Genomic DNA, 14,939 nt, shown 5'->3' with positions numbered 1-14,939 from the left:
GATATATTCCCTCTATACCAACTTTAGTGAGAGTTTTTTTCATGAATGGATGTTGAATTTTATCAAATGCTTTTTCTGCATCTATTGAGATGATCATGTGTTTTTTGTCTTTTGTTGATTTGTGTATACTGAACCATCCTTGTGACCCTGGGATGAAGCCAACTTGGTTGTGGTGCATGATCTTTTTTATGTGTTGTTGGATTCAGTTTGCTAATATTTTGTTGAGAATTTTTGCATCTATATTCCTCAAAGATAATGCCTGTAATTTTCTTACTTGGTAGTGGCTTCATCTGGTTTTGGTATCAGGGTGATGGTGGCTTCATAGAATGTCTTTGTGAGTGGCCCCTCCTCTTCAATCTTTTGGAAGAGTTTGAGAAGGATCAGTAGAGGTTATTTTTTGTATGTTTGGCAGAATTCCCCAGTGAAGCCATCTGGTCCTGGACTTTTGTTTGTAGGAAGTTTTCTTTTCTTTTTATTACAGATTCTATTTCACTTGTAGTGATCAGTCTGTTCAAATTATCTATTTCTTCTTGATTCCGTTTTGGTGGCCTGTATGATTCTAGAAACTTGTCCATTTCTTCTAAGTTGTCTAATTTCCCGCTGCGGAGCACAGGCTCCGGATGCACAGGCTCAGCGGCCGTGGCTCACAGGCCCAGCCGCTCTGCGGCATGTGGGATCTTCCCAGACTGGGGCACGAACCTGTGTCCCCTGCATCGGCAGGTGGACTCTCAACTGCTGCGCCACCAGGGAAGCCCATCCCATAGATTTTATATGGTTGTGTTTTGTCATTTGCCTCAAGGTATTTTTTAATTTCTTCTTTGATTTCGTTGTTGACCCACTGGCTTTTTAGTAGCATGTTGTTTAGTCTCCATGTAATTGTCTTTTCTCATTTTTTTTTTCTGGGGTTGATTTCTAGTTTCATGCCATTGTGGTCAGAAAAGATGCTTGGAATAATTTCTATCCTCTTAAATTTGTTGAGGCTTATTTTGTGCCCTAGTATGGTGTCAATCCTAGAGAGTGTTCCATGGGCACTTGAAAAGAATGCATTTTTTCTTTAATTTTTTTATTTTTTGCAGTACGCGGGCCTCTCACTGTTGTGGCCTCTCCCGTTGCGGAGCACAGGCTCCGGACGCGCAGGCTCAGTGGCCATGGCTCACGGAGCCAGCCTCTCCGCGGCATGTGGGATCTTCCCGGACCGGGGCGCGAACCCATGTCCCCTGCATTGGCAGGCGGACTCTCAACCACTGCGCCACCAGGGAAGCCCAAGAATGCATTTTTAAAAAATTTAATGTCCTGAAAATATCAATTAAGTCCAACTTTTCGATTGTTATCATTTAGGATCTCTGTTGCCATATTGATTTTCTGTCTAGAAGACCTGTCCATTGATGTGAGTGGGGTGTTAAAGTCTCCTATTATTGTGCTCCTGTCAGTTTCTCCCTTTATGTCTGTATTTGTTTTATGTATTTGGCTGCTCCTGTATTGGGTGCATATATGTTGATGAGTGTAGTATCTTCTTCTTGTATTGATCCTTTTGTCATTATATAGAGTCCTTCTTTATCTTTCTTTATGGCCCTTGTTTTAAAATCTGTTTTGTCTGATATGAGTATTGTGACCCTTGTTTTCCTGTCATTTCTGTCTGCATGAAATATTTTTCCACCCCCTCACTTTCAACCTGTGTGTCCTTTGCCCTAAAGTGAGTCTCTTGTAAGCAGCATATTGTAGGCTCTTGTTTTTTAACCCAATCTTCCACTCTGTGTCTTTTGATTGGAGCATTTAGTCCACTGACATTTAAGGTAATTATTGATAGATATGTATTTATTGCCACTTTAGAACTTGTTTTCTACTTGATTTTTAAATTTCTTCTTTGTTCCTTTTTCTTTTCCCTTTTGCAGTTTGATGATTTTTTTTTGTATTATGCTTATGTTCTCTTCTTTTTGGTTTTTTTGAATATATTGTATGTTTTTGATTTATGGTTACCCTGTATTTCAAGCACATTAACCCCTTCCTATATCTAATTGCTTTAGACTGGTAGTCATACAGACTGAAACACGTTCTAGAAAAATAATCTATGTTTTCATACTCTCCTCTTTCAAATTTTATGAATTATTTTATGATTTTGCACCTTCATATTCATCTGTTTGCTGTTCATTGTGGTTATCATTTTTATTTTAATCTGTGTACTGGCTTATTTAACTGATTTATTTTCCAATTGTAATTTTCCTCTTTCCTATAGATTCCTTCTTCTTTTCTGTTTAGAGGAGACCTTTCAATATTTCCCTTCGGATAGGTTTACTACTGCTGTATTCTTTTAGCTTTTGCTTGTCTGGGAAAGTCTTTCTCTCTCCTTCTATTCTAAATGATAATCTTGCTAGGTAGAGTATCCTAGGTTGCAGCTTGCCACTCCCTTCTGGCCTGCAGCTTTTCTGTAGAGAAATCAGCTGGTAGCCTTTTAGGGGTTCCCTTGTAAGGAACTCTGTTTTTCTCTTGCTGCCTTTAGAATCCTCTATCTTTAACTTTTTCCTTTTTACTTATAGTATGTCTTGGTGTAGGTCTGTTTTGGTTCACCTTATTTGGGACCCTCTGTGCTTCCTGTGCCTGGATATCTGTTTCTTTAGGTTTGGGAAGTTTTCAGCCGTAATTTCTTCAAATACATTTTCGATCCCCTTTTCTCTTCCTTTTCCTCTAGACTCCCTATTATGTGTAGATTGGCATGTTTTACATTATCCTATAGGTCTTTTATATTGCTTCCGGTTTTTCTAATCTGGCTTTCTGTCTGCTGTTCTGATTGGGTGATTTCCATTATTCTACCTTCTGGGTCATTTCCTTGTTCTTCTGAATTATTCAATCTGCTGTTCATTGCCTTTAGCTCAGCTTTTGTCTGGGCAAATGAGTTTTCTAATTTTTCTTAGCTCCTCTTTATTGTTTCTAGTTCCTTTTAACAGTAATCTGCATTTCTATCAATAGTCCTTCTTAATTCCTATAGTATTTTCATTATCTCCTTTTTGAACTTGGTGTCCGTTAAAGAGATCTGTTTTATTGTTTGTTCTAACAGGGGAATTCTCTTGATCTTTTAATTGGGAGTGGCTCCTCTGCTTCTTTATTTTACTTATGTTTCTCTTACTCTGTGAGTTTGGGAGAAACAATTATCCACTGTGGTCCTGGAAGGCTATTTTTATGTGGGAGTGTCCCTGTGTAGCCTGTGTGGGTTTAATATTTTTTGGTATGAGGGCTGTTTTCACTATGAATGCCTGCGACCTCTTTCCTCAGTGTGTGCTGACCGTTATGCCCTTGATAGGAGGTGTGGTGGTGTTGTGGTGACCAGAGCCTGCACTGGGTGTTGAGCAGGGTCTTCTCCCTAGTTGTTGGAGTAGAAGCCCCTAGGATCCATTTCTGAGCTGGGGTACGAAGTAGGCAGGATTGGAGCGCTCCCACTGGGAGAGGACCCACTGAATATTCCTCTGCCAGAGCTGTTCACCCGTAAGGGTGCTCTGTGGTGTCACCTATTGTATGCTTACAAAGTACACTGTTGTTGGCACTGCCTTCAGCCCCATCTCAACCTTGGGAATGCTGGCAGTCAGCCCTGATGTCCCTCAGGCATTGTTTTCACAAGGCTACCAGTGCAAATCCATTGAAGTCAGGTACCAAGACTGCAGTAGTCACACACCTGGACCTGCTGTGGGAGCTATGGAAGCAGCCCAGACCCTGGCCCAGCTTCTATGTACATGCACCCACAAAGCCCACAGATGCTAAGGCCAGTCCTGTTACAGCCACGGGAACACCCATTGTCCACTTGGGTGTCCCTCAGGTGCTGAGTTTACAAAGCAGGCCCCAGTAGGGTAAATCTGCACAGCCACAGGGAGAGGGCTCAGATTTCAGCCCTACCTCTGCATGTGGGCAACCCACTAGCGCGCTCCCAGAGCTCGTAGAGGAGCGCATGGAGAAAGAGGCTGCTGTGCTGGGCCCCATCCCTCGCTTTGCTGACATGCGTGTTGACAATGGGGTTTCAGTGGCAGCGCACACCTGCCATGAGCATGCCGAAAGTGAGGCTACTGTGGCAGGCTCGCCCCTCCCTCCCGCGCTCCTTAACAAAGGCCCTTTGCTTCTATGGAGGACCCGGGCTTCCTCCATGTATACCGCTGGTTGCAGCCCGTACCACACTCCAGCCCCTTCAGGCTGTCTCTGCAGCCAACCGCAATGCTCTCCCCAGGTCTGTCCTCTGAAGCCTGAGTTTCAGCACCCAGCCCCAGCACATACCAGTGGATGCACGTCTCAGGCTGAGGAGTGCAGGGCAGTGGCCTGGCTGATTCTCATCCCCAGTGAAGGGGCTTCCCAGAGTGTGGGAACCTTTTCTCTTTCACAACTACCTCCCAGGGGCACAAGTCCTGTCCCAATTCCCTTTTTTTTTTTTCCGCTCTACCCAGTTGTGTGGAGATCCTTCTTGCGATTTTGGGTGTTGGAGATATTCTGCCAGGGTTCAGTAGGTATTTTGTGAGAATTGTTCCAGATGTAGATGTATTTTTGATGTATTTGTGGGAGGAGGTAAGCTCCATGTCCTTCTGCTCCACCATATTGATTGGAGCCCCACAAGATAAGCACTTTTAAAAATTATCTTTTAAAGAGCACCAAATTTTCCCTTTAAAAGATTTTGATTGTACTTTGCATCCCCAGTAATAGTGCATGAGTGCCTGTTTGCCCATCCTTTGGTCAATGCAAGATAGAATAGTCTTTTTAATTTTTGCCAATCTTACAGAAGTGAAAAATGATATCTCATTATCATTTTAATTTGTATCTCCTTACTACTAATGAGACTGAGCATCTTGCCAATGTTTGTTGGCCATTTGTATTTGTTCATCTGTGAACCACCTGTTCATATCCTTTGCACGCTTTCAGTAGTGGTTACTTTTTTCTTATTGATTTATGATAGCTATTTATATATTATCGATACAATACAGGTACTATTTTAAAATTGTAAGAAAAAGGCAGGGTTTAAAAATTTCCTTTATTTACACTTTCATTTTTTCCCTCTAGGTCCTCCAGCGCCTGAGTTGTATGGCTGTCAAGGGAGAGATGTTCCTGGTGGCCAATCTTGGGACAAAGCAGCCTTGTCATAGCAGTGACCCAGGGTGCCCAAATGATGGCAGATACCAGTATAACACAAACGTGGTGTTCAGCAGTAATGGAACCCTGGTTGACAGCTACCGCAAACAAAACCTCTACTTTGAAGCAGCGTTCAATACCCCCCTGGAAGTGGATCGCATCACCTTTGATACCCCCTTTGCTGGCAAGTTTGGCATCTTCACTTGCTTTGACATATTGTTCTTCGACCCTGCTGTCAGGCTTCTCAGAGACTCGGAGGTGAAGCATGTCGTGTATCCAACCGCCTGGATGAACCAGCTCCCACTCTTGGCAGCCATTCAGATTCAGAGAGGTTTCGCCATCGCCTTTGGCGTCAACGTTCTGGCTGCGAACATCCACCATCCATCTCTGGGGATGACGGGAAGTGGCATACACGCCCCTCTGAAGTCCTTTTGGCACCATGACATGGAAAGCCCCGAAGGTCACCTTATAATTGCCCAGGTAGCCAAAAATCCACAGGGTCTCATTGGCACAGGGAATGCCACAGGGAAAATGGACCCATCCCACAGTAAGTTTTTAAAAATCTTGGCAGGGGATCCATACTCTGAGAAGGATGCTCAGGACGTCCACTGCGATGGAGCCCCCAAATGGAACACGAATGCCCCTCCCACGTTTAACTCTGAGATGATGTATGACAATTTCACCCTGGTTCCCGTGTGGGGCAAGGAAGGCTACCTCCAAGTCTGTGCAAATAGCCTTTGCTGTCGTCTGCTTTACCAGAGGCCCACTCTGTCCAAGGAGCTGTATGCCCTGGGGGTCTTTGACGGCCTTCACACTGTGCACGGCACTTACTACGTTCAAGTCTGTGCCCTGGTCAAGTGTGGCGGTCTTGGCTTTGAAACCTGTGGGCAGGAGGTCACAGAGGCTGCGGGGATATTTGAGTTTCACCTGTGGGGGAACTTCAGTACCTCCTATATCTTTCCAATGCTTCTGACCTCAGGGATGACCCTGGAAACCCCTGACCAGCTGGGCTGGGAGAATGATCACTATTTCCTGAGGAAGAGCGAACTGTCCTCCGGCCTGGTGACGGCAGCTCTGTACGGGCGGTTGCATGAGAAGGACTAGGGGGTGTGGGGTGGGCTCCCCCTGCACTGGCACAGGCCAAAGCTCACAGCACTGGGACTACTTCTTCGCTCCAGAGCCCATCCTGGGAGCCATGGGAAGAGGTAGGGAGACAGATTTCGCCAGTGTCTTTTCCTCTTAAGCACAAATTCGTGAGACATTTTCTGGTATTTTCTACTCACATTTCTATTATTCAAGCCACGTCTTCTTCCAGCAGATCTTCCATTACACAATTGTTTTAAGAGCGCAAACAAAAATAAACGTCAGTTTATATTTTACACGTCCACAAAACAGGTTTTGTGTGTGTTCTTGCTGTTGATCAAGTGACACCCAGGATATACAGGTATTTCAGAAGCCTCAAACATTTTCTGGGGTAAGAAACAAACTCTCAGCGCAAAAGCCGTGTTAGAAATGGCTGCCACGGGGACGTTTCCATTCTGGTTGGCCAGAATTCATCCCCCAGGACTGATCGTGCCAGAGCCGCCAGCAGCATCAGCAATGTGGAGCCTGAGGCAGCTTTTAAAAATAGAAGGGAAGCTTTTCTCACATCTGCCTTTCTGTCAGTGATTGGAATGTGTCAGGCAGGACTCAGAATAACTGGAAAGAAAGAGTGCAGTGCGCCGGAGAGAGGGAGGCTGGAAAAAGGTGCTGAAGAGAGGGCAGCGATGGGAACAGATGAGTCATAGGGTTCTAGTGCACAGCGTGTCTCATCCAGGGGCTCCAGGCACCTTAATAAATCACACTAGCCCCGGGCAAGAGCCTTCTGGCTGCCCAACTGTGCAGGGTGGAACAATGCTGGGAATTCATTCCCAGTCCGCTGGCGGGGCCTTCTCTTTGCAGACGGGTTGCAGGAACGGTGTGGGGTTTGGCCCGCTTAGTCTTTATTCAGTCACTCAACAGGTGTCTTTGGAAAGCCCACCAGGGACAGAGCGAGGACCTCCCAAAATATGAACTGCACGTGCAAAATCACATTCGGCGTGTGAAGACATTCCTTAGGCCACTGTCTGTATTACTCGTACCCAACATTTCCAAGTCACTTTGACTCTACGCCTAGTAACTGTTTCAGATCATTTTTAAGGTGGAAAATCTGCAGCTTTTAAAGAAAATGGATAGTTAGCTTTCCGTGATTTGCCTCTTCAATGTGTGGCTATATTTAGTTTCATCTCCTTTATAAACTAGGTTTTTAAAAACAGTATGTGCATATATCTATACATAATTACATGAAGTAAAAACTGAAATTCTTTCCCCATTCCCCCCACAGTGTGGCTTTCCAGACCCCTTCCTGGCTTTTAGGCAGGATACTAAAGAAAGAGCATAGATCCTAGGGTCAGACTGACCAGCTTTACTTTCTTGGCCTCCCTGTTTGCTCTTCACTCCGTAGACCTCGACTATTTATTTGAACCTTGGCTGTGCCCCAGTTTTCTCATTTGTGGGATGTGTACTGAATCATCCATGTGGGAAAGAAGCAAAGACCCGCTGACTCACTGCCCGCTTGCAAAGGCCTAGAATGAGTCAAGCAGGCCTTCAGGGAATTTGCAGGAACAGCTCAGGATTCCTGAGGAAACCCAGGAGGTCCCCCCGGAATGGGACGGGGACCTCTCCCACCAGATGCTGGCGCAGACCCGGGAGGGGCGAGCTGGAGGGGGCACACGGCTCCGGATGTGGTCGCCCCTGCTCCAGGGAAACAGAAATCATCTCAGAAATGCATATTGTTGCTTCCTGCCAAGATGATTCAAATCATCCAGAGAGAGACAGAGGCCAGGCCAAAACACAGACTTGGTGGAGCTACTTCACCCAGCAGACATTTTTGAAGCACCTGCTGGATGCACATTTTGCTCTTCTGAGCAGAGTACTGAGAACTTTCCCCGAGTTACTATCTACTGACAATTTAGAACTAACTAACTGCTCATGAAGTAGAAATGAGGGGGACAAGAAAGTATGATTTTTATGATAAAAAGTAGTTGCCAGATGGCAGAACAAAGTGGAGGATAGGGGGGAAATGAATAAAATAAATCATTTTCAGGAAAAAAAAAAGGCACGTATGACTCACGGTTGTGATACGCTTCTGTCAGCTATGATCCTGCAACTCAGGAAGCAGATGGCGATCTTGACCATAACACAGGGGCAGACACCCAGTGTATTTTTGGTGGAATGAGGCCTGGGGGAAGCGGCTGTCCATGTGGTTTCTCATAGGGGTGCAGCTGTGCCTCTCTGTGGTCTTCTGCGCAGAGGGGGTGAGAGACAACGATGGGCTTAAAAAGTCCTGTTCTTAGAGAAGGTAAAGCCACAGCCTGCTGGCAGCCTGTCCGCCCCAGTGCCCACCATGGGCTCTCGAGAAGAGGGCCTGCCCACAGCTCTGCTGAGGGAAACCCACCTGGGCCAGTGCTGACCCACAGGCGGCCGGCTCAGTGCCCTCAAAAGAAACCCTGTACCCACAAGCAGTCATGTCCATTCTCCCTCCCCCCATCCCATGGCAGCTACTAATACACTTTCTATCTCTACGGATTTGCCCATTCTGAACATTTTATATAAATGGAATCATACACTATGTGGCCTTTCGTTCCTGCCTTCTTCCACTTAGTGTAATGTTTTCAAGGTTTATCCTTGTGTAGTATGTATAAGTTCTCCCTTCTTATGGTTGAATAGTATTTCATTGTATAGATATACCACATTTGTTTATCCATTAAGCTAGTGGACATTGCGTTGTTTCCACTTTCTGGCTATTAGGAATAAATAATGCTGCCGTGAATATTCATGTACAAGTTTATATGTGAATATACGTTTTTCAATTCCTTGGGTATATATCTAGGAGTGTAATTGCTGGGTCATACCAGTCAACGTTTAATTATTTGAGGAACTGTCAGACAGACTGTTTTCCAAAGGGGCTGCATCATTTTGCATCCCTATTAGCAATGTATAAGGATTCAAATTTCTCCACATCCTTGCTAATGCTTGTTATTGCCTATTTGTTAAAATCACAGCCATCTCAGTGGTTGTGGTTTCTCATCGTGGTTGTGATTTCATTGCCCTAGTTGCTAATAACGCTGAACATCTTTCCAAGTGCTTATTGGCCACCCATATATCTTCTCTGGAGAAATTATTAAAATCTTACGCCCATTTAAAAAATTGGATTGTCTTTTTATTATTTAGTTTTAAGAGTTCTTTGTCTATTGTGGATATTAGACCCTTATCAGATAAGTGATCTGCAAATATTTTCTCCATTTGTTGGTTGTCTTTTCACTTTTTGATACCATTTTTTGGTACACAAAAGTTTTTAATTTTGTGATGAAAATTTTAATTTTAAGATGAAGTCGAATTTATCTTCTTTCTTTGGTTGCTTGTGCTTTAGGTGTCATACCTAATTAAAGGTCATAGGCTTACAGCTATGTTTTCCTCTAAGAGTTTTATTGTTTGAGCTCTTACGCTTAGATCTACGATCCACTGAAGTTAATTTTTCTGTGTGTTGTGAGATAGGGGTGCAAATTCATTCTTTTGCAAGTGAGCATCTAGCTGTCCCGGCGCCATTTGTTGAAAGACATTATTCCTCCCCCCTGTATTGTCTTGGTGACCTTATTGAAATCTATTGACCATAAATATACAGGTTTATTTCTAGACTCAATTTTATTCCATTGATCTGTATGTCTGTCCTAAAGCAAGTACCACACTTGTCCTTATTACAGTAGCATTGTAGTAAGTTTTTAAATTGGGAAGCGTTGAGTCCTCTTTGTTCTTTATCAAAATTGTTTTGGCTATTTTGCGTCCTTTGCAGTTCCATATGAACGTTTTAGGGTCACTTGTTCAATTTCTGTCAAAAAAAAATCAGTGGAATTTTGATAGGTATTGCATTAAATCTGGAGATTAATTTGGGGAATGCCATTTTAATAATATTAAATCTTCCAGTTCATGAACACAGGATGTCTTCCCATTTAGTTTTGTCATTTTTAGTGTACAAATTTTTATACTCCTTTTATTTTTATTCCCAGGTATTTTTTGGATGCTATTATAAATGGAATTGTTTTCTTAATTTCATTTTTGGATTGTTAATTGCAAGTATATAAAAATAGAGTTGGTTTTTTATATTGATCTTGTGTCCGGTAAGCTTGCTGAACTTACCAGCACTAATAATGTACTGGTGGAGTTTTTAGGATTTTCTATATACCAGATCATGTCATCTACAAATTAACTTTTTATATGAATGCCTTTTTTTTTTCCCCCTTCCTAATTGTTCTGGCTAGAACCTCTAGTACAGTGTTGAGTAGATGTGGTGAGAGTGGACATCCTTGCCTCATTTCTGATCTTAGGGGAAAAGCTTTCAGTCGTTCATCATTAAGTATGATGTTAGCTGTGGGCTTTTCATAGATGAAGAAGTTTCCTTCTACTCCTAGTGTTTAGTGTTTTTATCATGAAAGGGTTTCAAATTCTTTTTCTCCATTAATAGTGATAATCAAGTGTTTACCCCCTTTATTATACAGTGTATTACATTGGCTTATTTTTTTTTTTAACATTGGCTTATTTTTATTTGTTGAAAATATCTTGCATTCCTGAGATAAATCCCACTTGGTCATGGTACATATTACTTTTTAAGCATTGATAGATTTGGGTTGATAGTATTTTTTTTGATGACTTTTGCATCTCTATTCATAAGGGATATTCATGGTGTATAAGACTTTCTAGATGGTGATAGATTTGGTTCAATATCATTTTGTTGATAATTTTTGCATCTACATTCATAAAGGATATTGGGTCTGTAGTGTTCTTTTCTTGAGATGCCTTTGTCTGGTTTTGGTATGAGGTTAATACTTCACAGAGCGAGTTGGGAAGTGTTTCCCCCCTCTTCAGTTTTTTAAGAGTTTGTGAAAGACTGGTGTTAATTCTTCAAATGTTTTGCAGAATCCACCAGTGAAGTCACCTGGTCCTGAGCTTTTCTTTCTGGGGAGTTTTTTAAATTACAAATTCAATGTCTTTACGTGTTATAGGCCTACTCATATTTTCTAGTTCTTCTTGAAACAGTTTTGATGGTTTATCTTTCTAGGATTTTGTTCATTTCATCTGGGTTAGCAGATCTGTTGGTATGTAATTATTCATAGTACTCTAATAAATGTTTTATTTCTGTGAGGTTAGAATTCCCCCCTCTTCATTCCTGATTTTCAGTCGTCTTTTTTTCTTGGTCATTCTAGCTACAAGTTTGTCAATTTTGTTGATTTTTGTAAATGAACTTTGTTTTGTTGATTTTTCTCTTGAATCCCTACTTATTTCTGCTCTAATTTCTATTGTTTTCTTCTGCCTGCTTTGGATTTTAGTCTGCACTTCTTTTGTCTAGTTTCTTAAACTGCAAGATTATAGACTTGAGACCTTTCTTCCTTTTTACTGTGTTTACAGCTTAATTTCCTTCTAAGCACTGCTTTCACTGCAGTGAAGTGGAATGTTATACTTTTGCTTTCATTAATCTCAAAATATTTCTCATTTATTTAGTAGTACAGCCATTACAGCTCTCTTTTGGATGCTGTTGCCATGGTATTTCTCTTCATCCTCTGACTTTCAACTTATTTGTGTCTTTGAATCTAAAGCACATGTTTTATAGACAGTATATAATTGGATGCTTTATATTCATTCTGTTACTCTCTGCCTTATAATAAGAGTTTAATCTATTTACATTCAATGTATTACTGATAATGTAGATTTTACACCTGCCATTTTGCGATTTGTTTTGTATCTGTTCTTTTTTGTTTCTCTAGGCCTCCATCACTGCCTTCTTTTGTGTTAGATATTTTCTAGCGTACCATTTTAATTCTCTTGTCATTTCTTTTTTGTTTGTTTTGTTTTGTTTTGCGGTACGCGGGCCTCTCACTGCTGTGGCCTCTCCCGTTGCGGAGCACAGGCTCCGGATGCGCAGGCTCAGCGGCCTTGGCTCATGGGCCCAGCCGCTCCGTGGCATGTGGGATCTTCCCAGACCAGGGCACGAACCCGTGTCCCCTGCATCGGCAGGCAGACTCTCAACCACTGTGCCACCAGGGAAGCCCTGTCATTTCTTTTATAATTTATAGTTATCTTCTTAGTGTTTGTCCTGGGTATTCCAACTAACATGTTAACTTATAACAATTTAGTTCATATTAATAAAGCTAAATTTCAATACAGATACAGCTTGAAGATACTGCAGGTTCAGTTCCAGACCACTGCAGTAAAGCGAATATCACAAAGTGAGTTACACAAATTTTTTTTGGTTTCCCAGTGAATATAAAAGTTATGTTTACAATATACTGTAGTCTACTAGGTGTGCAATAGCATTATCTCTAAAAAACTGTACATGCCCTAATTAAAAAACACTTTATTGCTGAAAAATGCTCACCATCATCTGAGCTTTCAGTGAGTTGTAATCTTTTTGTTGGTGGAGGGCCTCGCCTCAGTGTTGACGGCTGCTGACCGATCAGGGTGGTGGTGCTGAAGGCCGGGGTGACTGGCAGCTTCTTAAAATAAGACAACAATGCAGTCTGCCCCATCAACTGACTCTTCATTCATGAACGATTTCTCTGTAGCATGCAGTGCTGTCTGATAGCATCTTACCCCCAGTAGACCTTTCAAAATTGGAGTCAATCCTCTCAAAGCCTGCCAGTGCTTTATCAATTAAGTTTATGTAATATTCTAAACCTTTGTCATTTCAACCGTCTTCACAGCATGTTCACCAGGAGTAGATTCCATCTCAAGAAACCACTTTCTTTGTTCATCCATAAGCAGCAACTCCTCATCTGTTAAACTTTTATCATGAGATTGTAGCAATTCACATCTTCAGGCTCCACGTCTAATTCTAGTTCTCTTGCTGTTTCCACCACATCTACAGTTGTTTCCTCTACCCTCACAGTCATCCAGGACGGTTGGAATCAACTTCTTCCAAACTCCTGTTTACGTTGGTATTTTGACCTCTTCCCATGAATCACGAATGTGTCATGGCATCTAGAATGGTGAATCCTTTCCAGAAGGTTTTCAGTTGACTTTGCCTAGATCCATCAGAGGGATCACTCTCTATGGCAGCTATAGCCTTAGGAAATGTAGTTCTTAAATAATAAGGCTTGAAAGTCAGAATTACTCCTTCATCCGTAGCCCGCAGAATGGATGTTGTGTTGGCATGTATGGAAACATGCATCTCATTGTGCATCTCCCTCAGAGCTCTTGGGTGACCAGGTGCATTCTCAATGAGCAGTTGTCTTGAAAGGAATCTTATTTTCTGAGCAACAGGTCTCAACAGTGGGCTTAAAATATTCAGTAAGCCATGTTATCAACAGATGTGCTGTCATCCAGGCTTTGTTGTTATGGAGGACAGGCAGAATAGATAGCATAATTCTTAAGGGTCCCAGGATTTTCAGAATCCGAGTATTGGCTTCAATGTTAGCTGCATTGTTAACTGCAATGTTAGCCCCTAACAACAGAGTCAGCCTGTCCTTTGAAGCTTTGAAGCCAGGCATTGACTTCTCCTCTCTAGCTATGAAAGTCCTAGATGGCATCTTCTTCCCACAGAAGGCAGTCCGTGTACATTGAAAATTTGTTGTTTAGTGTGGCCACCTTCATTAATGATGTTAGCTGGATTTTCTGGATAACTTGCTGTAGCGTCTACATCAGCACTCACTGCTTCACCTTGCACTCTGATGTCACAGAGGTGGCCTCTTGCCTTAAACCTCATGAACCAACCTCTGCTAAGTTTCGCACTTTTCTTCTGCAGTTTCCCCCTCTCTCAGCCTTCACGGAATTGAAGAGAGTTAAGGTCTTGCTCTGGATTAGGCTTTGGTTTAAGGGAATGTGGTGGCTGGTTTGATCTTCTATCCAGACTACTAAAACTTTCTACATATCAGCAATAAGGCTGTTTTGCTTTCTTATCATTCATGTGTTCCCTGGAGTAGCACTTTCAATTTCCTTCAGGAACTTTTCCTTTGCATCCATTCACAATGTGGCTGTTTGGTGCACTGGGCCTAGCTGTTGGCCTATCTGGGCTTTTGACACGCTTTCCTCACTAAGCTTAACCATATCTAGCTTTTGATTTAAAGTGAGAGACGTGAGACTCTTCACTTAAAGTACTTAGAGGCCATTATAGGGTTATTAATAGGCCTAATTTCAATATTGTTGTGTCACAGGGAAGAGGGAGGTCTGAGGAGAGGGAGAGAGATGAGGAAATAAATGGCTGATTGGTGGAGCAGTCAGAATACCCACATTTACTAAATTTGCCATCTTATATGAGTGTGGTTCGTGACACCCCCGAATAATCACAATAGGAACATCACAGATCAAGGATCACACATCACCGTAACAAATATAATAAGAATAAAATTCCAAATATTGCAACAATTACCAAAACGTGACAGGTAAGACGTGAGCATACGTTGCTGGAAAAGTTCAGCATTGCCACAAACCTTTAATTTGTAAAAAGTGCATTATCTGTGAAGCCCAATATCTGTGAAGCCCAAGGTGTGCCTGTACTATACAAAACCTTCTTCTACAGGAGCTAGCTCCATTTCCCCTGTTCCTTTGTGTTGTTATTGTCACAAACTACATGTTCATACATTGTGTGCCCATCAACACAGATTTATAATTATAGCTTTATGTAGTTGACTTTTAAATCAGATAAGAGAAATAAAGATTTACAAAAAATAGATTTGCACTGTCTTTAAATTTAGTTAGCTGTTATATTTACTGTTGCTCTTTATTTCTGTTTATTTTAGTAACAAACAGGTAAAATAAATAGGATTATCTTAATT

The 14,939-nt window shown here is 42.1% G+C and overlaps 1 protein-coding gene across 5 annotated transcripts in view; it reads left to right on the top strand.

Annotated features, from left to right (window-relative positions):
• The window catches only part of BTD (biotinidase), a 47,091-nt gene extending 40,604 nt beyond the window's left edge, over positions 1–6,487 (top strand). For all 5 annotated transcript variants that reach the window (XM_024747675.1, XM_024747692.1, XM_024747701.1 and 2 more), the window contains one exon: positions 5,029–6,487. In XM_024747675.1, coding sequence (XP_024603443.1) covers positions 5,029–6,201 — 1,173 coding nt within the window. In that variant the 3' untranslated portion in view covers positions 6,202–6,487. The remainder of the gene's footprint in view (positions 1–5,028) is intronic.
• The last annotated feature ends 8,452 nt before the right edge of the window (positions 6,488–14,939 follow it).

Source organism: Neophocaena asiaeorientalis, unplaced genomic scaffold (genome assembly GCF_003031525.2).
Source record: "Neophocaena asiaeorientalis asiaeorientalis breed wild unplaced genomic scaffold, Neophocaena_asiaeorientalis_V1.1 scaffold33, whole genome shotgun sequence".
NCBI lineage: Eukaryota > Metazoa > Chordata > Mammalia > Artiodactyla > Phocoenidae > Neophocaena > Neophocaena asiaeorientalis.
This window is presented reverse-complemented; position numbering and strand designations above follow the sequence as displayed.